The sequence below is a fragment of the Myripristis murdjan genome, chromosome 9 (assembly GCF_902150065.1).
Source record: "Myripristis murdjan chromosome 9, fMyrMur1.1, whole genome shotgun sequence".
NCBI lineage: Eukaryota > Metazoa > Chordata > Actinopteri > Holocentriformes > Holocentridae > Myripristis > Myripristis murdjan.
Window position 1 is genome coordinate 25799909 of NC_043988.1, and position 21290 is coordinate 25821198.

The 21290-nt window shown below is 39.8% G+C and overlaps 3 protein-coding genes across 4 annotated transcripts; 1 reads left to right on the forward strand and 2 right to left on the reverse strand.

The window, feature by feature from the left end:
- The first annotated feature begins 670 nt into the window (after nucleotides 1–670).
- LOC115364973 (nociceptin receptor-like) lies at nucleotides 671–1555 on the forward strand. The gene has a single exon (XM_030059684.1). It carries the CDS (start codon nucleotides 671–673, stop codon nucleotides 1553–1555), a length of 885 nt encoding a protein of 294 aa, XP_029915544.1.
- Nucleotides 1556–6384: 4829 nt separating this feature from the next.
- On the reverse strand, nucleotides 6385–9632 carry LOC115365770 (protease-associated domain-containing protein 1). The gene is made up of 5 exons (XM_030060923.1): nucleotides 9196–9632; nucleotides 8821–8921; nucleotides 8585–8694; nucleotides 7364–7531; nucleotides 6385–7265 (listed from the first exon to the last, which is right to left on the reverse strand). The coding sequence occupies exons 1-5, from the start codon at nucleotides 9269–9271 to the stop codon at nucleotides 7145–7147; spliced, it is 576 nt and encodes a 191-aa protein (XP_029916783.1). The 5' UTR covers nucleotides 9272–9632; the 3' UTR covers nucleotides 6385–7144.
- A 1207-nt stretch (nucleotides 9633–10839) lies between these two features.
- Nucleotides 10840–20813, reverse strand: il12b2 (interleukin 12B 2). 2 transcript variants are annotated; one of them, XM_030059909.1, is made up of 8 exons: nucleotides 20678–20813; nucleotides 17668–17755; nucleotides 17245–17475; nucleotides 16274–16373; nucleotides 15889–16079; nucleotides 15043–15191; nucleotides 14774–14884; nucleotides 10840–11956 (listed from the first exon to the last, which is right to left on the reverse strand). In XM_030059909.1, the coding sequence occupies exons 1-8, from the start codon at nucleotides 20711–20713 to the stop codon at nucleotides 11825–11827; spliced, it is 1038 nt and encodes a 345-aa protein (XP_029915769.1). In that variant the 5' UTR covers nucleotides 20714–20813; the 3' UTR covers nucleotides 10840–11824. The 2 variants fall into 2 exon arrangements, with proteins under 2 accessions (XP_029915769.1, XP_029915770.1); XM_030059910.1 differs by lacking the exon at nucleotides 20678–20813 and adding an exon at nucleotides 20337–20393.
- Nucleotides 20814–21290: the final 477 nt, after the last annotated feature.

Sequence of the window (21290 nt, forward strand, 5' to 3'; positions counted from 1 at the left end):
CTCTGCTGTCAATTTTTTGAGTTGCTCCTTGGGCTGTAATGCTGTCATTTAAAAAGCAGTGTTACATTGACTGTAACAATAAAAATCAGATCACAACAGAGGGCCCGATCACACTGATCTCTGCATAGCTATTCTTACTGCATATACATACAGAACAAATATCTTTAACCACATTCATCAAAAAAAAAAAAAAAAGGTTGCAGTGTTTGTATCGTTCTCACTCATTTGTTTTTGTATACATTTTTGTTCATTTTTTAAATTGCAAGTCTAATTTTTTGTATTTTGTCCATTTTTCTTATCTGTATAAGTCATATAAGTAATTTTAAAATTTCCAATGTGTAATGTTGTTTTTATGCCACACTTGCTTTGGCAATGTAAACATCTGCTTCCCGTGCCAATAAAGCCTCTTTGACTGAGACGAACGCGCGATGAGCTGTCCATGGTGCTGAAACTGGGGTTTCAGCACCATGGGGTGTGAACCTGGGGTGTGAACTCAGAGGGGACCTGACCCTCCTGTCAGCCACGTTCACTGCCTCCTCCCACAAACCACCTCCATAACATTAAGACGGAAGACGCCACCAAAAATGCCAATAAAATTAGGGCGTTATCGTCCTCCAAGCGCAGTTTAGTCTAGTTAGTAGCTCGGCTAGACTGCTTTTGCTAACACATAATGACACTCCTTCTCAACTTAACACTTCTTCCTTTGTCGGTAGATTTTGACAGCCCAGGAGACTACTTGCTCTTCATTTTCCATATCTTATTCGGGACGTGTACCGTGCTGGTCGCCGGCTCTGTGGTGATCGGGATCTTTGGCACACGCATCCTATTGCGACAAAACCGCTTTATATTCATGCTGAACACAAGCATATGCGACACGCTGACCGGCTGTAGTATTTTCTACACGTGTCTCTTCGATGTGCGCTGGGGCTTCCCGCAGAAAAACGGGTTTTTTAACATTTTTCAATCACTTCTTGGGGTTAACATGATGACGTTTTTATTTGCCCAGTTTGACCGATATTTCGCCGTGTGCCATCCATTCTTTTACGCGCGGTTTATCACCAGACGCATTATTGTGTGCGTCAACGTGTACAGCTGGTTGCACGTCTATGTCCAGTTACTCATACAGCAGCTGGTCCCAGTGTCTAAAGCCATCGAGATCTCATTGTACAGCAGAGTAGGTATACAGATAATCATTATCGTGAATGTGACCATGACCATTAAACTGCTCTTGGTCGCCAAGTATCAGCTCCAGCGAGAGCCACCGAGCCCAGAAAGAGACAGCAAGAAGGAGTCGTTGTTGATTATTGTGTTAGTTGTTATCTTTTTCCTGGTGCTGTGGTCCCCGGCCATGCTGAACTCGATTGGGTCGCTGGGAGTAGGGAGCGGCGCACAGTTTAGAAACGAGGCAGAAAGCCCACTAAACATTTTGTCCAGGGCCAACGCGCTGTGCACGCCGTCCCTGTACCTGTGGGCGAGCCCGTCTCTGAAGACGGCCGTGTGGGAAACTATATGGAGCAAAATCTGCTGCAAGTGTCCGAAAAGGTTGGTGGCATGAAAATATTGTGTTATAAATGGTGACTAAATACTTTATTATTTCCCCAGTAAACGCCGTGGTGTCCGCACACATTCCCTCATGTCACTGGAATCTTTTCAACACTTTGTATCTTGATGCAATAATTTTGTCAAAATGTCCCCAATGTCTCGTCCTTTTTTTTAGATCAGCTTTTCAGATTATGAAAAAGGGGAGTTATTTTATAGGAATGAGCTGTTTCGATTCTTAATCTTGATTTGGGAATTAAAAAAAAAAAAAAAAAAAAAAAAAGGCTATGTAGCCTGCTTTAACTACAAAAACACCTCACCTTCACCTCCAAAATACATTATATCCAATTTGCATCAATTGCATTTTTGATGAACTGTTACTGGGATTGTGACTATTTTATTTGTACAGTTAAGAAACATTAAGATTATTTTTCATGATGAAAAAAAGTCATAGTTTCCATATCTAATTTCCCCCGTGATGCTTTTTTGGTTTAAATTTTGATGAATTTGGTCTTTATAATCTTTACAATACAATTCATTTCTCCTGGGCTATTTTTTTTTTTTTTTTTTTTTTTTTTTTTTTTAGACTTTATTTGAACAGGGACAGTACACATTAATTAACATCTGCAACAGCTGTAAATGTGTCAGTGGTAGCCAAAGCTAATTTTCAACTGTAGTCCCTGGGCCGTGATGTTAAATAGGCAAGAGCTAGAAGAAGAGAAGCCAAGTTAAAAAGCACAAAAGCATGCAGATTAGTTAACTGGTTAAAAACAAGGTTAAAAAAAAATGAAAGAAAAGGTACATAAAACATAGCAGCACATTAACACAACAAGCACATTCACCATATGAACATGAGCAACATGTGTGCAGACAGACAAATATCAGGTAAGGGTGGCAGCATGCACAGACTGATGTAGGGGCACAGACATTTGCGGACACAACATATGTAGGCTACAACATGTATGCAGACAACAAACACTGGAGTAGCATGACAGCGCACACACTGACAGACGCATAGGCACGGACAATTGCGGATATGTAAAGCATAAGCATATAAGCATAAACATATACAGACATGCAGGCAAACAGACGGGTACGGTTGGATTAAGTAGGGCTGTTATGGTCGCATGTATAGTTGTTTCTTAGCCATGTTTTGAGAATGTGTTTGAATGACCTGAGAGTTCTAATATTGCGATTGAGTGGTGGTATGGAATTCCGTGTTTTTGCGGCTCTCACCGAGAAGGCTGACTGGCTAAATGTGCTTTTCTTTAAGGGAATGGCAAAATCACCCGCTATGGCAGATCTAGCGAGTCTGCTGCTCAGAGAGTGGTGGTGGGGCCAGGCCATTTTGTATTTTGTAGGACAGACTGGCATCCATTAGCTTGATGTTGTCAAAAGCTTAGTAGTTTGTGCTTAGTTAGAATGCTACAGTGATGGTGACGGACAGGTTTCTGGTCCAGGGCCTTCAGAGCCTGTTTGTACACTGGATGTATTGGTGCTAGGGTTGTTTTGCAGGCTTGAGACCAGCTTGTGAGACAATAGGTGAGATGTGACATGATAATGGTATTGAAATACAGTGTTGAAGCTTCAATGTTCAAGCTGTTTCTGATATATCGGAAGTTTGAGAGATTGTATTTGACCTTTTGTGTGACCTTTTTGACGTGTTTTTTGAATGTCAAGTTGCAATCCAGGGTAATTCCAAGGTATTTGCATTCGGTGACTACCTGTAGCCTCTCACCATCACCATAGCACCATCTGCACGCCACATTAAGCAAAGAAAAAAAAAAGTGGATAATTATGGGGTTTAAACAAATAAGTGGTGGAAGTCAGCTTAAAAATTTGGTAAAATCTGTAAAAATGTCTGCTTTGCGTATCATAATCTGAGACAATACTGGCATTAATCATCTTAGGTAAAAATGATTAAAAGGTTATTCCAGGCTGTTCTTTTGGAACTTTTTTTTTTTTTTTTAAATCACACCTGGATGTCCAGTTGAAGGGTTTATCAACCGTGCTCCATCTGTATTAGGTGGCCTGTCATCAGGTTACTATAGTAAATGTTCAATAGTCAGTGAAATTGTGCATTTACTGTACTTGTAGTTGAAATAAAAGTGACTTTCCAGTGTTGACGTCAGTTCTTGTAAAACAGAATGTGATATGATATGATCAATCAACTGTTCAGAAGTAGCTTTTTTCCAGATTTCCATTTAATCACCTGTTGTCACAACATCCTTTGCATTTATTCAGTTCCTCCCATTTACAGCCAATCTACAGTGTGTTTCTTGAGATGTTAGGCTGAACATTTACTGTACCACTTTGAGGCCGATTAAAATACAGAAACAAATTCAGATACAACAGTCCATATTAGTGCTCATACACATGTAATGATGCAATGACACACTAATCACATCAGTCCAGTTAGATCAAGACAGAAAAATAAAACAATCAGTGTGACAAAACATGTTAGTATTTATTTATTGTTGTTGTGACCTCTTACAGAGACCACATGTTGCTCACTTCCTTAAATAGCTTCGACCTTTTCACAAACAACTAAAAAGACACAAACCAAAAAGTTGTTGTTCTTGTTTTCATTTTTATCAAGTGTATACCCAACAGAAACATGGATGCTGTCTGTACATAGTATAATCATGTCACAAAATGATTCTATTAAACAAGTAATGATCTTTGCTTTTATTGAGCAGGTCACCATTCAGAAGGCTGCGGGTCATAAACATAAATGCCATGTTTCAGGAAAGCTGTTAGTATCAGTAAAGGGCTAAAACCATTAAAATCACTTACAACCACAAAAAGCATCTGAGGAAACTAGGAAACCACAGAAAAACAGATCTGATACAAGTGAAGCGATACCATGTTCACCAGAGAGCTAACATCAACAACAAAATCCCTTCAAATTAATCTGGACTAAAAATGGCTCCAAATTAACAGAAAGTAACAAAAAGCAGGACGGTCCTGTGCTTTGATATTGGACACATTTTAAAGAGCGTATGCACAGTTGGCTGGCTTGATTTAACATTAAATCAGATGAATGATAGTTGACACAAAGGGGCAAATCTCATTTGTGGCCTCAAAAAGGGAGGGTTAAGTCACACCTTAACCCCTCCGTTTTGATATTTTTCAAACATTCAGAGGGTACAATCTCCCAAGTACAAATCTTGATTTAATGAGGTGAATCCACTGTGACTATTAAATATATTAAGAAATACTTAAACACCAGTTATTACTCACGGCAGTCTGAACAAAGCACGTGTAAACAAAATGTGCCTATAGCCTGGCAAGGTGTGGGAGCATACACAGCCTTTTATCAAATAAATGTCACTGTTTTTTATTTATTTCCTAAAAAGGACACAATGTCACCTGATCTCTGTTTGCTGTGCCAACCTGTCTCAACTCATGCATTTGAGAAGGAATTTACTGACATTTTTACAATGAAAACACATTCCCCTTTTAACAAAAAACACAGCCGCAAGTGGTAATTTACGAGGTCCAGGCACATTAGGCAAATTTGAAAACATGCCACACACATAAACTACCTCACTGTTGGTGAGTAGGACCTGGCCACCTGGGGATTTGAACCCTGGACCTTTGTACCCCCAGAGTAGGTGAATGAGCCACTGGGGAGACGTGGCTTTACACACACATTCTTACAACCTGAGGCAATGACATCACATGTGCCAAGCTGAGGGGTTTCATTTGTTTAGTATTAAATAGTTTTCAATAGTCAAAATGTTGGTGATAAATTTCTATTAAAAAAAAAAAAAAAACACACTCTGAATGTACTCATGTGTATTGACAAAAAATGTTTGTGACGTTTGATCAAACATTTGGTCAAACAGAAAATGTTGATGTTGATAAAATGTTGATAGCATTAGAAAGAAGAACTTTGGAGATTGAGATGTAAACTGATTTTGTTTGTTCAGAAAAATATATTGTCACAGGATTCTGAATTGACCATTGGTTGTTTAGTGAGTCAAACCTTTCTTGCATTTCAGTCGATGTGCTGCAAAAACTTCAGCTGTGAAATCTTAAAAAAAAAAAAAAAACACTCAAACCCACTTTAATCAGTCATGACAATATTTTATGCATCAACTGAGACATGAACCTAGATTGTGAAATATTGAATTTTGTGCAAATCCAATAAGCTGTTTACTACACATTTTCACATTTATAACGCTCCCTAGTGATGATCTGCAGCATGCTTGGAGACATGAGCTTGGTGAACACTCCTGATCAGGTGTCTCAACCTCCAGTTTGATATGTCAATGTACCCATGAGCAAAATGAACCTTGGCTTCAAATTGTTAAAAGCAAATTTTGGGGACACATTATAGCTTAGAAGAAAATCTGAAAAAGTAACTTTCTTTGGCCAGGTCTGTGTAAAATCTGAAGAAAATCTGTAAGAAGACCTTGGTGAAAAAAAAAACTATTTGGAAAAAACAGGAATAAATGTGTCTGGTCCCAGGAAATCCAGGGGAAAAAAGAATATCGTTGCTAGCACTTATGGGAGTTATGGACCGAAATGTAAATACACTACTCACAAAAAGTTAGGGATATTCGGCTTTCGGGTGAAATTTCAGGATGAACCTAAAATGCATTATAACCTTTACAGGTGAACTTAATGTGACCTTCTGTAAACTTCTGAATGCACATGTCCAACTGTTCAATGTTTCAGTACTTTTTGCACAAGTTGCTGTTCTCTAACAAGGAGTTTAACGGCAAAATTCACATCAGGTGTTTGATGCTCCAGCTCATCGAGGTTGTATCATTAGGGAATGGCTGCCATAAATTTCACCCGAAAGCCAAATATCCCTAACTTTTTGTGAGTAGTGTATTTTACTAAAGCAACACTGTGGCCTAACTGGCATAATTTCGTTGCCTGAGTAGCGGGTGAGATTTTTTACCTATATGTGAAGTTTGGTGACTGTTGCTCTTAGTGTTTCAAAGATCCAGATACTTTTAGTGGAAGAGAATGGAAATAAATCATTAAAACAATGTGGTTTCAGCACTTCATGCTGTTATTTTCACTTTACCATGTACTCCAGCTACCAATAAAAGGAGGACAGAAGAATGATGCACTTCAGGTGTGTGTGTGTTGGTGTATCTCTGTGTATCCCTCATTTGGAACCAACCAGCACATCTGCATGGAAACTCCTGGAGTCTGCCCCTCTAATCAAAGATAAACCCTCTTAATCCTCAAAACAACTGACCAGTTCAATCAGCTTCTGCCAGAGAACTGATAATGAGTGAAGGTAATTTCTGAAGAGTTCGTCCGGCAGTGACGAGAATATAAAGAAGCTGGTGGACGAAACAGGCTTTATCAAAAAGTCTGTTTAAACACGCGTGTCAAAGTGCATTGCTCCAAGCCCATGTGCCTGCGTATGTATGTGTGTGTGTGTGTGAGTGTGTGTGTGCTTTAATGCATGTGCCTACTGTTTGTTTTGTTGGCTCAGTCAGTATTCTTGTGTTAAAGCATCACCAAAGAGGTCTGTGTGAAGCCGTGTGTTTATTCACTACGGACAGGGTGTGTATGTAGCTGCATGAAATGAGAATTCAAGTGAGGATGTGGGTACAGTTGTAGGTGTGTGTCAACTCTACCACAGTGTCCATGGGGGTTGCTTTAGGGGGAAGGAGGCCAAAGAAGACACATTGACAGGAATGGAAATAACAGCCCATGGCAGCGCTTGCCTCTGCAGAGACCGTCTAATCATCAGCCTGGAACAGATGGAGAAAAAATATAGATTCATGAGATTATATTAATGCTTGGAGTGTGTAATAAAGGTCAGTTTTGAGTGTCTGTGTGTGTTTTTTACCCATCTCGTCCCAGGAGGAATAGTGCAGGAATGCTTGGTTTGGCAGTGCTCCCATCGGTGATCATATCGAGATACTGACTGTCATTATCAACAGCGTTATCTGCAATCAGTACGGCTTTGCCTCCTGCCTCCTCCACTTGGCGAGCCTTTTGGACGAAGGAACAGGACCTAGAGCACACGGGTTGACTGTAAATCACTTAGTCCTTTTCTTCCTTCCCACTGAAAGGTTATTGTCCCATGAGGGAAATTCCATTTTTAGATAGTGTTGACAATATAAAGAACATGTAACAATAAAAAAAAAACATGAACCCAGAGTGAAACAGTGAAGAAAAAAAATCAAATAAAACACATAAAGACTGGTCAATAAAATCAGACAGGGAGTCAATGGCCAAAACAAATGTTACAAAACCTTGCAGTTCTTGTCTTGTTCAAGTTCAAGTTCAAGTTCATTTAAAGTCCAATACCACTGTTTACAGTCTCTAGGGCAGGAGTGGGCAACCATGTGCCGTGGAAGGCCGAGATGCTACAGGTTTTCATTCCAACGAATAACTCCACCAGGTGATTTCACTGATTAGTCCCTGCTCTCTGCTTGAAGGTGAAGTAATCAGTGAAATCACCTGGTGGAGTTTTTGGTGGGAAAGAAAACCTGCAGCCTCTCAGCCCTCCGTGGCACATGGTTGCCCAGCCCTGCTCTAGGGGCTTTACAACAAACAGGACAACAAGAAAAAAAAACTCCCCCAAAAATATAGCAACTCTAACAGAGAAAAAAATTGAAGAGGTCTTGAGAAGGACAACAGAGAGAGGAGACCCTGTTCCAGGCCGGACAGGGGTGCAACAGGCGCCGTCCCAGTGAGGAAATCACAAACAAAAACAGTCATGATGCAAAAGAAAACACACAAGCAGATAGTGACAGCAGGAGCAGCAGGAGGCCGTGACTGAGGCAGAAGGCAGACACAAAAACACAGGACGATGAGCAGACACACAGCAGTCAAAGCAGCCAGGACGAGGAGGATGATGGTGGTGATGATGATGATGAGGATGACAGGGAGGGATGACAAAGACCGGGGGGCTTTAGCAGAACCCGAGAAGAAGACAGCCACACTCGCACGGGGCATGCATACTCAAGCATGAGACACACAAACACATACACACACACACACACACACACACACACACACACCGAAAATGACATGAATTCAAGCTCACATCCTCACTGCTTACCCTCTTTCCACCAGGATGACTTGTCCCTTGATGATTTCTTTGTCCTTCAGCTCCGAGCAGCCGTCCGCTGGCTCGGCCGGCACAAGTAAGATCTCATCATAGGACGAAGTCTGGGAGCCAAGGAGAAAACAGAGAGGCCGTGCAGAGGCGGCTTGTTAGACACAGAGGACAATTTGGGCCACAAATAAATAAATAAATAAATTCAGCAGAGTTCATTCAAAGGGTGCAGCACTCACAAAATCTCCTCCAAAGTCTTTAGCAGGGGCTGCACTGAAGATGTACCCTATCTCCTCTGGGCTGATGACACGGAAATACAGCAGTTCATTGACCCCGAGACCTGAAGCAGAGAGGTCAAAGGAAAACGAAACACAACTCAACTCTGTCACAGACGATCTCGTAAGTGTTGATTACTCAAGTGCGGTCGCAACAGGGAACCGTGACACGGGATCTATGGGAATTCACAGGATTTTTGACCTAACTTGTGACACAGAAACCAACCTTAAGTTTCATGACCAGCACGTTAGCATGCCCACCGACCCGCGGCCGCTAGCCACCAATTTGCTAGCTCGGTTTATTTACCGCATGACAGTCGCCTCTGCTCTGTTTCTCACCTGTGGTGCGACAGAAACACATGAAAACACTCCAGAGGCACACAGTCCATGCTGCTGTCCGGACGGTCGCTGCCATGTTCAAGACATTTGCAGCAGTCACACGGCAGACAGACACCTCCGAGGCTCGGCGTGGGCTGCCTCTCTGTTTACACACGGGCTTTTGTCTGCATGCGTCGACGTAGACCCGCCGGAGAGAGGGCGATCGCTCGTATGCGTGAGCCACTTCCGTGTTTGTTTTCTCTGGCGCATGCGTACACGCCCGCAGCTTGCATCTTGGTAGCCTTGGGATTTTTTTTTTTTTTTTTTTTACCTCTGATCCGCCGCTTGGACTGTGGAGGGTGAGAGAGTGAAGATCTCTTGAAAAAAAAATGTCTGGACCTATCCGGTGGTTTACTTACATTGTAAATGCAGGTTTACGGTTTCAAATAATGTGTGGAAATCGTCAGTATGGCCTTTTCACACTCCAATGAAGTAGAAATGCCATTAAAATAGTCTACTAACACGCCCACTTCTACGGAAGCCCTAAAGGGCCATACATAAATATTTTTATTTCCTCCGTTTTCTCGTGATAACGAGATAATTTTCCTCCGTTTTCCCGTGATAACGAGATAAATTTCCTCCGTTTTCTCGTGATAACGAGATAATTTTCCTCCGTTTTCTCGTGATAACGAGATAATTAAATCGAGATCTCGAGAAAACAAAGCGATTGTCTTATTGCAGGAAACATCAGTCAGTGTAGCAATGTCAGAGGAGCAGGAGAGTATTGATCACTGCATCACTTATCTGTTCAATCAAGGCCTGACACAGGCTGAAATAGCTTTATGCTTTATGTCAGGGGTCACCAATCACGTGCCATGCAGGGCCGAGAGGCTGCAGGTTTTCATTCCAACCAAGACCTCCACCAGGTGATTTCACTGATTAGCTCCAGGTGATCAGTGAAATCACCTGGTGGAGGTCTTGGTTGGAATGAAAACCTGCAGCCTCTCGGCCCTCCATGGCACGTGATTGGTGACCCCTGCTTTATGTGTCCAAGGAGACGTCAGTCAGCATGACATGTCACGTATGATGGAAATCTCAGGCTATCACGTTTCATTCATTCATTCAAAACGGAGGGAAAATATCTCGTTATCACGAGAAAACGGAGGAAAATTATCTCGTTATCACGAGAAAACGGAGGAAATTTATCTCGTTATCACGGGAAAACGGAGGAAAATTATCTCGTTATCACGAGAAAACGGAGGAATTATCTCGTTATCACGAGAAAACGGAGGAAAATTATCTCGTTATCACGAGAAAACGGAGGAAATTTATCTCGTTATCACGGGAAAACGGAGGAAAATTATCTCGTTATCGCGAGAAAACGGAGGAATTATCTCGTTATCACGAGAAAACGGAGGAAATAAAATATATTTATGTATGGCCCTTTAGGGCTTCCGTACACTTCCCAAATTTTGTATAAACAGTTAGATCTGGGGCAAAAATGACGCAAAAAATGTATATTTATTTTGTACATGCTGGCACAGGTAGAGTTTATGGTGCATTTAAGGACGTTCAGACAAAAAGAAAAGTCCAGATGATTGTAGATGATTTGTCTCCCTTCTCATGGTGCAGCTGCAAGGTGAAGGTCAGTTTCTCTTCCATGTGGATAGAGCTGTTTTTGTTTTTTTTTTTTTTTTTTAATTTTTTGCAGCTATAAATATCTTCAGAAATGATGTGTGACTTTTACTGGGGCTTTTTGGAACATTTCCAAGGTATGAGAAAGTGAAAGAAAAATCACATTCCTGGTCCAGAATTTCTGACTAAAAGGCCTTCTCCTTTCCAAAAAGCGTAAACACGTGGAAAAAAAAAAATCTGTGCATGGCCTGCTGAAACCGGTCCAAACGTCCAGCAGCAAGCAATTTTTTTTTTTTTTAATTTCTTGTTTGTTGAAATGACTTATACTTCAATACTACTTTATTGACAACACTGCTGTTGTACTTATTGTTGTATGCCATTGTGAAATACAGTAAAGCTCATTTGGTTATAACAGGCCTCCCATTCACTCCCACTCATTGTGCTGCCACTTTTAAGTCTATACAGTATACAATTTCTAGTTTCATGGTTGGAGTGCTTTACACCAAACCAAAAAGGTCTACAAGTTATTTAAGTTAATTGTTCACCACCATTGTGAAATATTAAATCAGTCCTTACAACAAAATGAAATGTAAAAATGAATTTAGAGCATGTGTGCTTATTGGATGAATATTGGTTTTCATATGTGGAAACGTGAGGTTTCCCTTCTCCTTTCTCACCTGTGAACATGTGAAATGGGGCCCAGGCATAATGTTCACATGTGAAACAATTGTGGTCATACAGGGAGAGCTACACACCAGTTTTCACATGTGACTTTTCATTGAATGAAAGAAACACTTTTTGCACTTAAAGTCACAATGAAGTTGCACAATGCCACTGCAGATATGATTATAAATCAGTTACCTTGCTCCATTAAAAAAGATCTTACTTGTACTTCTATAAGCCCCTCTCACATTTGAAGACTGAGAGGGTGACAAAGTCAAATTTAATTTCCCTGAGATTTGAAATGTTATCCTCTGACACTGGGATCCAGTTAAGTGCACGAAACACAACAGTCTCAGTTTGTCCTCAACTTCTTATTTTTCTTCTTCTTTTTCTTGCAGTGCAGCAAGTCTTCAGGTGACAGCTGTGGACAGCAGTATTTTACAGTGTTTTTGCATTTACACAGCTTCTTTTTTCCTGCATGCACCTGCAATGAGGTAAATTAAAGTTTAGAGTGTGAAAGAAGAAAATTTCGCAGTTTCTACTGTGATAAAATTTATAAAGCAGCAATAAAATGATGTTCTGAGTCATATCATCTCTCAGGCCTGTATGTAAATCCCACTCTTACAGTGAGAGTGTCATTTGTCATTTCAAGCTCCAGGGCTTTTCCCTATAGGTGCGCATAGCAAGATAAAGCCTGCAATGAGAAAAATCGTGCTTCATTTTTGCACCCTGTCCTTTAACTTGCAGCAAAGATATTTTACTTTACAATCATGGGTGTATCTAAACCAAATAATATGCTGCGTTATTAATTTACTTATATTTTAACAACAGAGTTTTCAGGAGGTAAACTACACCAGCTACAGTGACGAATAAAAGATTAATACAATGTCCCGCCTATTTGTGTCACAAAACCAATTAACTGAGTTTAAGAATAGAAAATAAACACCAAATAACAAAAGATGACCTGCCACCAGTAGATGAGTTTGGCAGTCACCTCGCTGACGGCTGGCGTTGCCTTGGTGATGGTTCAAGCATGCTTGAAAATCACAGACTGACACTGATCTCAAAACTTGAACACTTAAAATACCAGTCTTTTATCCCAATGCAAACAGACACTGAGAAATACTGAATCATTGCTAGTCTTGCTGTGATAAAAAATAAAGAAATAAATTAAATTCTCCATTTTTTTGCAACTGGTATTCAGACATAAGAGCCACATATTGAGGCCGAGCCTTACAAAGCAAACACAAGTCTTTGCTTTTGTTGGATGCATCAACGATCCAAAAGCACTTAGTATTTTTTTTAGTATGTCACTTTGACAATGCCAGTCAAATAAAGGCATTTTACTGTTTATAAGAGAGTGCCTTGGAATTTTTCTCTGTTTTTAGCACTTGGCATGAATTTTATTTGGCTACACGATGCGTATATTGAGCTCCAAATTTTCCATGTCACACCTATTTTCCCTCTGCAATCTATAGCAGTCTTACACAGGTCACTTTATCATTTAAAAAGCAGATGTTACAGTAAATATAGCCACTATATCTGTCTTTTACTCACTTGTAACATTTTCCTAACTAGTCACTATTAGTTGCTATATAATAGATAGTAAATGACTGATCAATGTAACAGAATTTCTGAGTGACTTGAACTTTTCTCTTTTTACAAGTAAAAGTTTAATTAAAACTAACAGCCCATTTATTGTATGCTTATTGCTTATTTCATTTTTGTCATTTACTTTCTGTTCTGTTTTATAATAAGGAGTTTTTTTTTTTTTTGTTGTTGATTCCTGTATGGTTACAGACTGTAGATGTTTACTTTGTGTTACTCGTTGTTATCCAAAGCAGTTCTACCAATCTAGTTATTATTTATTATGCACACTTACGAGAAACTATGTCTTAATCACTAATTTCTATTATTTTCTTCTTGTCACTGTTCCATTTTTAGTAATTAAATAGCAACTATTGGTGTTTTGTTAATTTCTTATAGGAAAAAAAGGAATAAAGACAAATCATTTGAAAAAACTGCACGTCCTCATTCATTAGCAAAGAACAACAATGGGACATTAACTATTGAAACTGGAATAGCAACTAGTTTTCAATAAATAGTTGCTAGAGAATAATAGCTAGTAGAACCAGATTAAAGACTTTTGTTAATTGCTGACCGGCAAGTGATGAAAACAATTTCTAGTAAAATGTGGCAGATCTTTAAATTATTTGGTATCTAAATGAGAGAGGGTAAAAAGCTATCAGTCACTTAAAATTAGCAGTAAGAATTTTAAGTCATTGGTACCAATTATATTAAAACTGCTGATTACTATATAGAAACACCTAAAATAAGTATTTGAGAGAGGCTAATGACTTTAAAACAGGGGTTATTTTTGTGACTGGTGCATAAGTGACTGAACAGTTTGTGACCTAAAAATAAGTGCTTCTGCCTAATTTTTATTATAAGTAAAATCACTCATTTCACCTGTTTTAATTGTAAGAGTAGATTATTAAATCATCTGCCTCACCTTATCAGAGGTACACTAGATGCAGCTTTCCAGTACCAAATATTTTCCATCTAAACATCAAATTTTCAACCTTTGCCAAAGCTTTGAACCCGGTGCAGTGAAAATTCAGGAACAACTACACAAAGCTACACACACACACAAACAAGGAAGGAAGGAACACATATAAGGAAAAGACAGAGCTCTTTTAATAGCCATTTGTAGCACACAGAGGCAAACCACAAACCTACACACACACACACACACACACATCAACACAGTGACACAGACATGAGAGGGGCACAAGCGCCTCATTGGATTTTCACGTCTACAGTATAAACTAAGCTGGACTCCTTTCTCTTTGCATTTCATCTTAAAATTCTGCAGCATCATCAGACATGTTATGTATTTATGATCGAACATTCATTAGGTGTGCTGTTATTTGCAAAGGAGGTCTTCTCTTGCACTTATTTGTATTGATAGTGCCTTCACTCTTTCAGCTTATAAGTTAAATTAAGAATAAGGTTAAATAAATAATAAGCAGATGAACCAATAAATACATAAATATAAATAAATAAAAACAGTGTACTGTGTTTCTATTAACATAAACTCATGAATGATTAAACTGGGGATTTGTTGGGTGCTGTGTGGTATGACTTGGAAATGATTGACCTGGGTGTAGAAAACCACGTGAGAGACATCTGAGCTATTTCAGACCGTGAATCAGACAGTGAGGATCACCAGATGGACAGGACAGTATGAAGGAAAAGAAGAACAAGACAGCGGTGGGTTTAGATATTTTCAGTAGGTTACATTTTTCCAGGGAGTCCACTGGCTCCACTCAGAGAGCACCAAGGCATCTCTGGAGCGCACCCTCAGGCTGCTGATCTTCCACGGTATCAGAGTCGAGGACGTACTTTCAATCTGACGGGGAGCAGAGTGCACAATAAAAAAACACAGCAATGGAGAGACAGAGAGAGAGAGAGAGAGAAAGAGAGAGAGAGAGATCATTAGACGTTGTTGCAGCTCAGGAGTCAGACATGTTTGTACAAGTGAGTGTGGGTTTTTCCAGAAGGCCTTACCGCGCCGTCGTCTCTGTGCACGTATTCAATCTGGTGCTCCAGATTGAAGAAGCTGTAAGGAGTGGACCAGCTAGACGGTGGCTCTATGGTCACATTCAGATGGTGACCCACCTTCTGACAATTAACAATTGTGGGACTGTCAGGTTGGACTGCAAAGTTTAAAAAAAAAAAAAAAAAGTAACACAAGTGTCAGTAAGGAATCAGATAATAATAATAAATTCTAAATAAATAAATACATAAATCATAGTTCAGTAAAGAATCCTCAAAAAACGTCTGAGAACATCTTAATAAAAATGTTTCCACTTGAATTTCATTATTCAGGGTTTCAGTGTAATAAATAATTGTGTAAAAGTCACTGATATGTTGCTCATACTTTCATAAAATGACTAGATAAACATTGTTTTTTGCTAACATTTATTCACAAAAAAAGGCACAGACCACCAATGATGTTTGCTCTTATTGCTCCTTTCCTTTGTATTGTATTTTTCCATTTTTGTTTTGCATGTTTAAGTTTGTCACTGCAATTTTTTTTTTCTTTTTTTGGAAATAAATGTTAACTGTTGAGTGTGGGTTAGGGTTAGCTAGGGTTTGGCAGTATGCGCACACATTTTATTTTTGCTTCATCTGACAGTAAAGGCCACGTACAAACACTGAATCATCAGGGCCAAACCAACTCTTTGACATTAAAATATCTGATTTCGTCCTGCAACCTTTTTCTGAACATTCCAATACTTGAACGGTACCCCAAAATTAATTTTTTCTTCTAAGTGGGCGGTGACTTTGTCAGAGATTTTTGAAGGAGATTGCCTTCATCCACCTACTGAAGCTCAGTTTCACTCAACTTACTGATCTCTCTGAGATAAAATCTCTCGGTCAGCCTGAGGAAGGAGTAGTCCTCGTCGATGGCCTCAGCAGTGACTGTCAGCATGGTGCTTTCCTCAGCATAAGGTGAGAGGGAGTGATACAGCTCAAACTGGAATCCCCCCTCTAGGGGCAGATTAGGCTTGACCCAGTGGCAGGACTTCTCATCAACACTGCTGTGGAGGCAGCAAAATGGACATGATGTGACCTATGCAAATGACAGTTACTTCTGTATTTTTTGTCAGGGCGTGCATGTCTCTCAGCCTGCTGCTCTATCATTATACAACAAATAGGCAGACGCTCTTCTTCTAAATGGATACTGGCTATGCTGGTTTAATCTGTTGGTGTCTTTTTCTACATTTTGTCTTACCAGTTGTGGCCCAGTCCAAGGCGCACTACTTTGTGTTCGCTGGTCCATTTACAGCTGAAGTTACAGTGGTAAGACTGCGCCCGGCAAGTGAGCGGGGAGTCTGTGAAGACATACAGCTGAAGTTATTCAAAGCTGCTGTGGCATGTTTGGCTTTTTGACTGTTTAGGGTCTTGGCATTGAAGCCAAAAAAAATTATTTAATAAACTGCTGTAAATTATAAGACAGGATGGTTCAGTTTATATGAGAACTTTTGTGCTTCTTGGCCAGAGATGACAAAATTTGTTTGACTGCACACTGCAAAAACTACCAAGAATTACCAAGAATATTTGTCTTATTTCAAGTCAAAATGTCTTATTTCTAGTCAAAATATCTCATTACACTTAAAATACGACATGATCACCTAAGAAATAACTTGTTTTTAGACAATTTTCACTTGTTTCAAGCTAATTTTCACTTGTTTCAAGTGAATTTTCACTTTTTCCACAGGCAAATTTTGACAATGAAACAAGCAAATTTTCACTTGAAACAAGTGAACAAATGAAAATTGTCTAAAAACAAGTTACTTCTGAGGTGATCATGTCTTATTTTAAGTTTAATGAGATATTTTGACTAGAAATAAGAAATTTTCACTTTAAATAAGACAAATATTCTTGGTAAGATTTTGAGTTTTTAACGTGTGTGGAAAGATTCGTGATGGGATGCAGAAGGGGGTGTATTTTCCAATTTGTTTCAGCACTACTACAAAATAAGGTCTGCTTTGATGTAAAAGTGAAGAGAAATGTCAAACACAGTCTAAGGCATATTATTGATGGAGCAGCTCCACAGTGTAAATGCTGTCAGAGTCACACTTTAGTTTTGCCATTCCTAGCTTTGGCCATGTTCACAAACAGATTCACCCAACATGAGGTCTCATGTTCTGCTTTAATGCTTTGTAGGTATTAGGAAGAGGATAAAGAGAGAGAAGATCTCACCTGACACATCTCCCTCGGTGTCCAGCAGCAGATAAACAGATGACAACTGTTCTCCTCCTCTCCAGCAGCTGTATTCTCCCACCAACGCTTCCTCCACCTCGCTCACTGTCAGGCTCCGACCATTTGCCTCATCATCGTCCAACGACTCGTTGTTAAATTTCCATTTAATAGACTCATCAGACTTCACATCACAGGTCAGAGTGGCTTGATGATCCTTTTTAGCCACCACAACTTTAGACACACAGATACAAGTGGACAAGAGCAAACATACACATGAGCACACATATATCACACACAGACACACACACACACACACAGACACACACACACACACACACACACACACACACACACACACACACACACACACACACACACACACACACACACACACACACACACAAAACTACAGTCCATACATACAGTTTTCAGGAAAGGAGTTGAGGTTGAATCCATGTGCCCCAGGCAGGCTAATCAGCAGAAGCCCAAATATCCACAGTGACAAAGTCATCTGGGAATACAAGAGAAAGAGAAAAAGAGGAGGAGAAATATTGAAAAATTGTCTGTTATTTTTTGTAAATTCTGGATAATTATCCATTAATTTACTGTATGCTCTTACACCTGGTGAAAATAACAGTGAGACAATATCTCTCCAATATCGATGAGCTGATTTTTAACATTTTTTGGAAAAATACAATGACCAGAAATTCTGCGTAAATACTACAAAGAGGTCTGAAAATTGAACATTAAGCCCAAAATTTAAGAAAATAGTTGATCATATGATTGGCCTCAACCTAATAAAATGTATCAAATAGAATCAGAATAGAGCATATAAGGTAGGGATTAACAATATAATAAATGCAACTTTACCATCAGCACCAAGTAGCTTTGATGAGGCTTCTCTTACTGTTTGGAAAAAGTGACACCGGCCCTTTGAAGAAGTCTTAAGCAGAAGTTCAGCCTGAGCAGTCTTGATGATGATATGCTCTTGCTACTGCCCAGACCTCATCTTATATCTTTGGCATGAGTGGTCAAAAGACTCACCCAAAAACTAGAATAACACATCATCACATCATTTCTCTTGTGAGGTTAGACTGAAACTGGACTCAAATTGCCAGATCAGATAAGAGACCTGTCAGGACTTTGTGGGGATGGAAATCTATTTCCTCCACACTTTGCATGTCAAATTTAATCAATACGCGTGTGTTTCGATTTACTAAGAACCTGCTAGATGGTTAGAGATAATGGGTTCACTGTGGGTGGTATGGAGTTGCCCACTGTTTTCGCTGAAATACAGTCTAGCAACCTCTAATGAAATAGATGAGATAAAAAGAAAAAAAATGCATACTGTGTAAATATATGTGCAGTCATGTACACACACAATCACAGAAAAAGTGAAAGTGTCACCATGTCAAACATAGGATTGGACTTTCCCTTGACCATTCCTGATTAGTTCACGGGGCAACCCACCAACAACTAAAACTAGACACTTAATCACTCATGAAAAACACTTTTTTTCATAAGCATACCAACACCTTAAGGTGTGATCTATTAATGACCTGACTCTAGAGAGGAAGTGCTATTTTTTCATATGTTCTACCCAACCGTCATAATGATTAGTTCACTTGGTCATTCGTCTTTGTCCTATTTAAACCCGAGCCCTGTTGCTCATCAAAGTGATAAGTTCAGTATACACAGTTTATTTCACAAATTACTACAGCATGACACAACTAAACTGACGCAACTGGGATGCTGTCACTTGGTTGTTCATGCATCAGACATGCATGGACGCATGCATTGCATCATCTGAACAGAAATGGACCTTGACTTTCTAAGAATGCAGTTTCAGGTTCAGTTCCTTAAAATCCCAACTTCCTATATATACAACCGGCCTTTGAATTACCCTCAGAGTAGGAGGGTGAGGCTGTATTCTGTGTAAAGCTGTGGTTCTCATCATATCTCATCATCATACTACTACACAGGGAAAATATGTGATACTATGATAATAATAATTTGAGAAGTGATTGTGGAATATGCTCCAACACACACACACACACTGCAGTTATCACTTTTCATCTCTGTAAACCGCACACCTGCCCTGGCAAGTTAACTTCCTCAATATGAGTGAATATTTATGGGAGTATGCAAACTAATATGAGAGGGAAATTTTACACTAAATTACAAATCCTAACCCACCAAATGAGTGCACAGGGTTGTCTTTGTTAGCCTTTCCTACGAACACCACCTTCATTTTCTGTAAATGTGATGTCATCAAAATGCACCCCGGTAACACTTTACAATAACGGTCATTAATAAATGGTACATTGATAGTTAATTCAACTTAAACTATTTTGCTAAAGAAAGAAATAATTGTTTACAAACTATTTGTAATGCTATAATTTGTTGTTTTATCATCAAATATATGTAATGCAGTAAAAAGTGCAATATTCTGCTGAAATGTGGCGCACTGAAAGTCTAAACTGGCAACAAAATGAAAATACTCAAGTCAGGTGCCAGTTCCAGACTTAAAGCTGGGCTGAAGTGCGGGGCTTTAAAGCAGACCATAAGGTTTCAACTTTCTTCAGGTTCAGTTAACGATGAAGCTGAGGATGGATCACACCCATCAGGTTTATCCTACGACCAGAGCCGGAGTGGGACTCATTTTCAGCCCTGGAGTTTCATGCCTCAGACCGGCCCACTTTAGATCACAACATATTATTATTAAAATCAAAAAATATAATGGGTCACTACTATTGTTTGGGCATAGAAAGTGGTTATATTGGAACTAATGCTTGCTTGTTCACACACTCTGTTAGAACAGCTCACCTGTTCCTTCCATACTGACAGGAGCAATCCCCTCATCACTACTCGCTCCTGGCTCTGCTTCTGACACCCAATCATATTTTTAAAATTGTCATAATTCTCAGCTCAAATCTCCCATTTTTACAAAGCCTTCTGATCAATTCAGGTCAGTTTCATTAATATAGTGCTGAATCATCTAGCATCTCAGGACACTTTTCATACAGAGCAGGTCTACACCATACTCTTCATTATATTAATTCTAATAATATTCACTTAATGAACAATCCTACCTGCCCACTCTGGACTTGTGGGCTCATGGCTGGTGCTTGGTGCTGGATCTTTCTTCTGACTTTGAGGGGCTACAAGACAAAGTTTCCCAGTTGTGTGGCGTCGCATCATGCTATTATTTAAATTATATAACGTTATGTTATATGCCACAACGCCACACAATTCATTGACTTGATAATTAACTTGAACGGTGATTTGCAGGCAAAGTTCAACATCTTGCCTTACGCGTTTCATCGTCCTCATATGTCGTTTCAAACGGCGAGCTCGTTTTAGTGAAAAAGTTGCCAATTTTAGCACACTGGGCTGCGTCTGTTTCCAGAGCTTTCCTCTTTTGAATTCTTACCTTCTCCGCGCCACCCTTGCTCTTTCTATTTCCCATCTTTCTAACACCACTGACCGGGTGCACGGACGTGTTACGACAGGAAGTGACCAAGACTTCCTGGGAGTTCACATCGAGGAGGGCCTGACCTGGGGTGTGAACTCCACAGAGCTGCTGAAAAAGGCCCAGCAGAGACTCTACATCCTGAGGGAGGGTGCTCAGGAAAAATAATATCACCCAGAGACTGTTGGTGTCCTTTTATCGCTGCTCCATTGAGAACATACTGACATATTGTATCTGTGTTTGGTACAGCAGCAGCACAGCGGCCCAGAAGAAGGCCCTCCAGAGGGTCATCAACTCAGCCCAAAAGATCATCGGCTGCACCCTTCCCACACTGGAGGAACTGCACAGTTCCCGCTGCCTCAAAAAGGCTCAGAACATTATTAAAGACATTTTCCATCCTGGTCACAACCTGTTTGAGCTGCTGCCATCAGGCAGGCGGTACAGAAGCATCAAGGCCAGGACAAACAGGCTGAAAAACAGCTTCTACCCCACTGCAGTAAATGCACTCAATGCTGCTAAGGGACAGTGCAATTAATTGTGAATTTGTGCCTGTGCGTTTTTACTGTTTACTGTT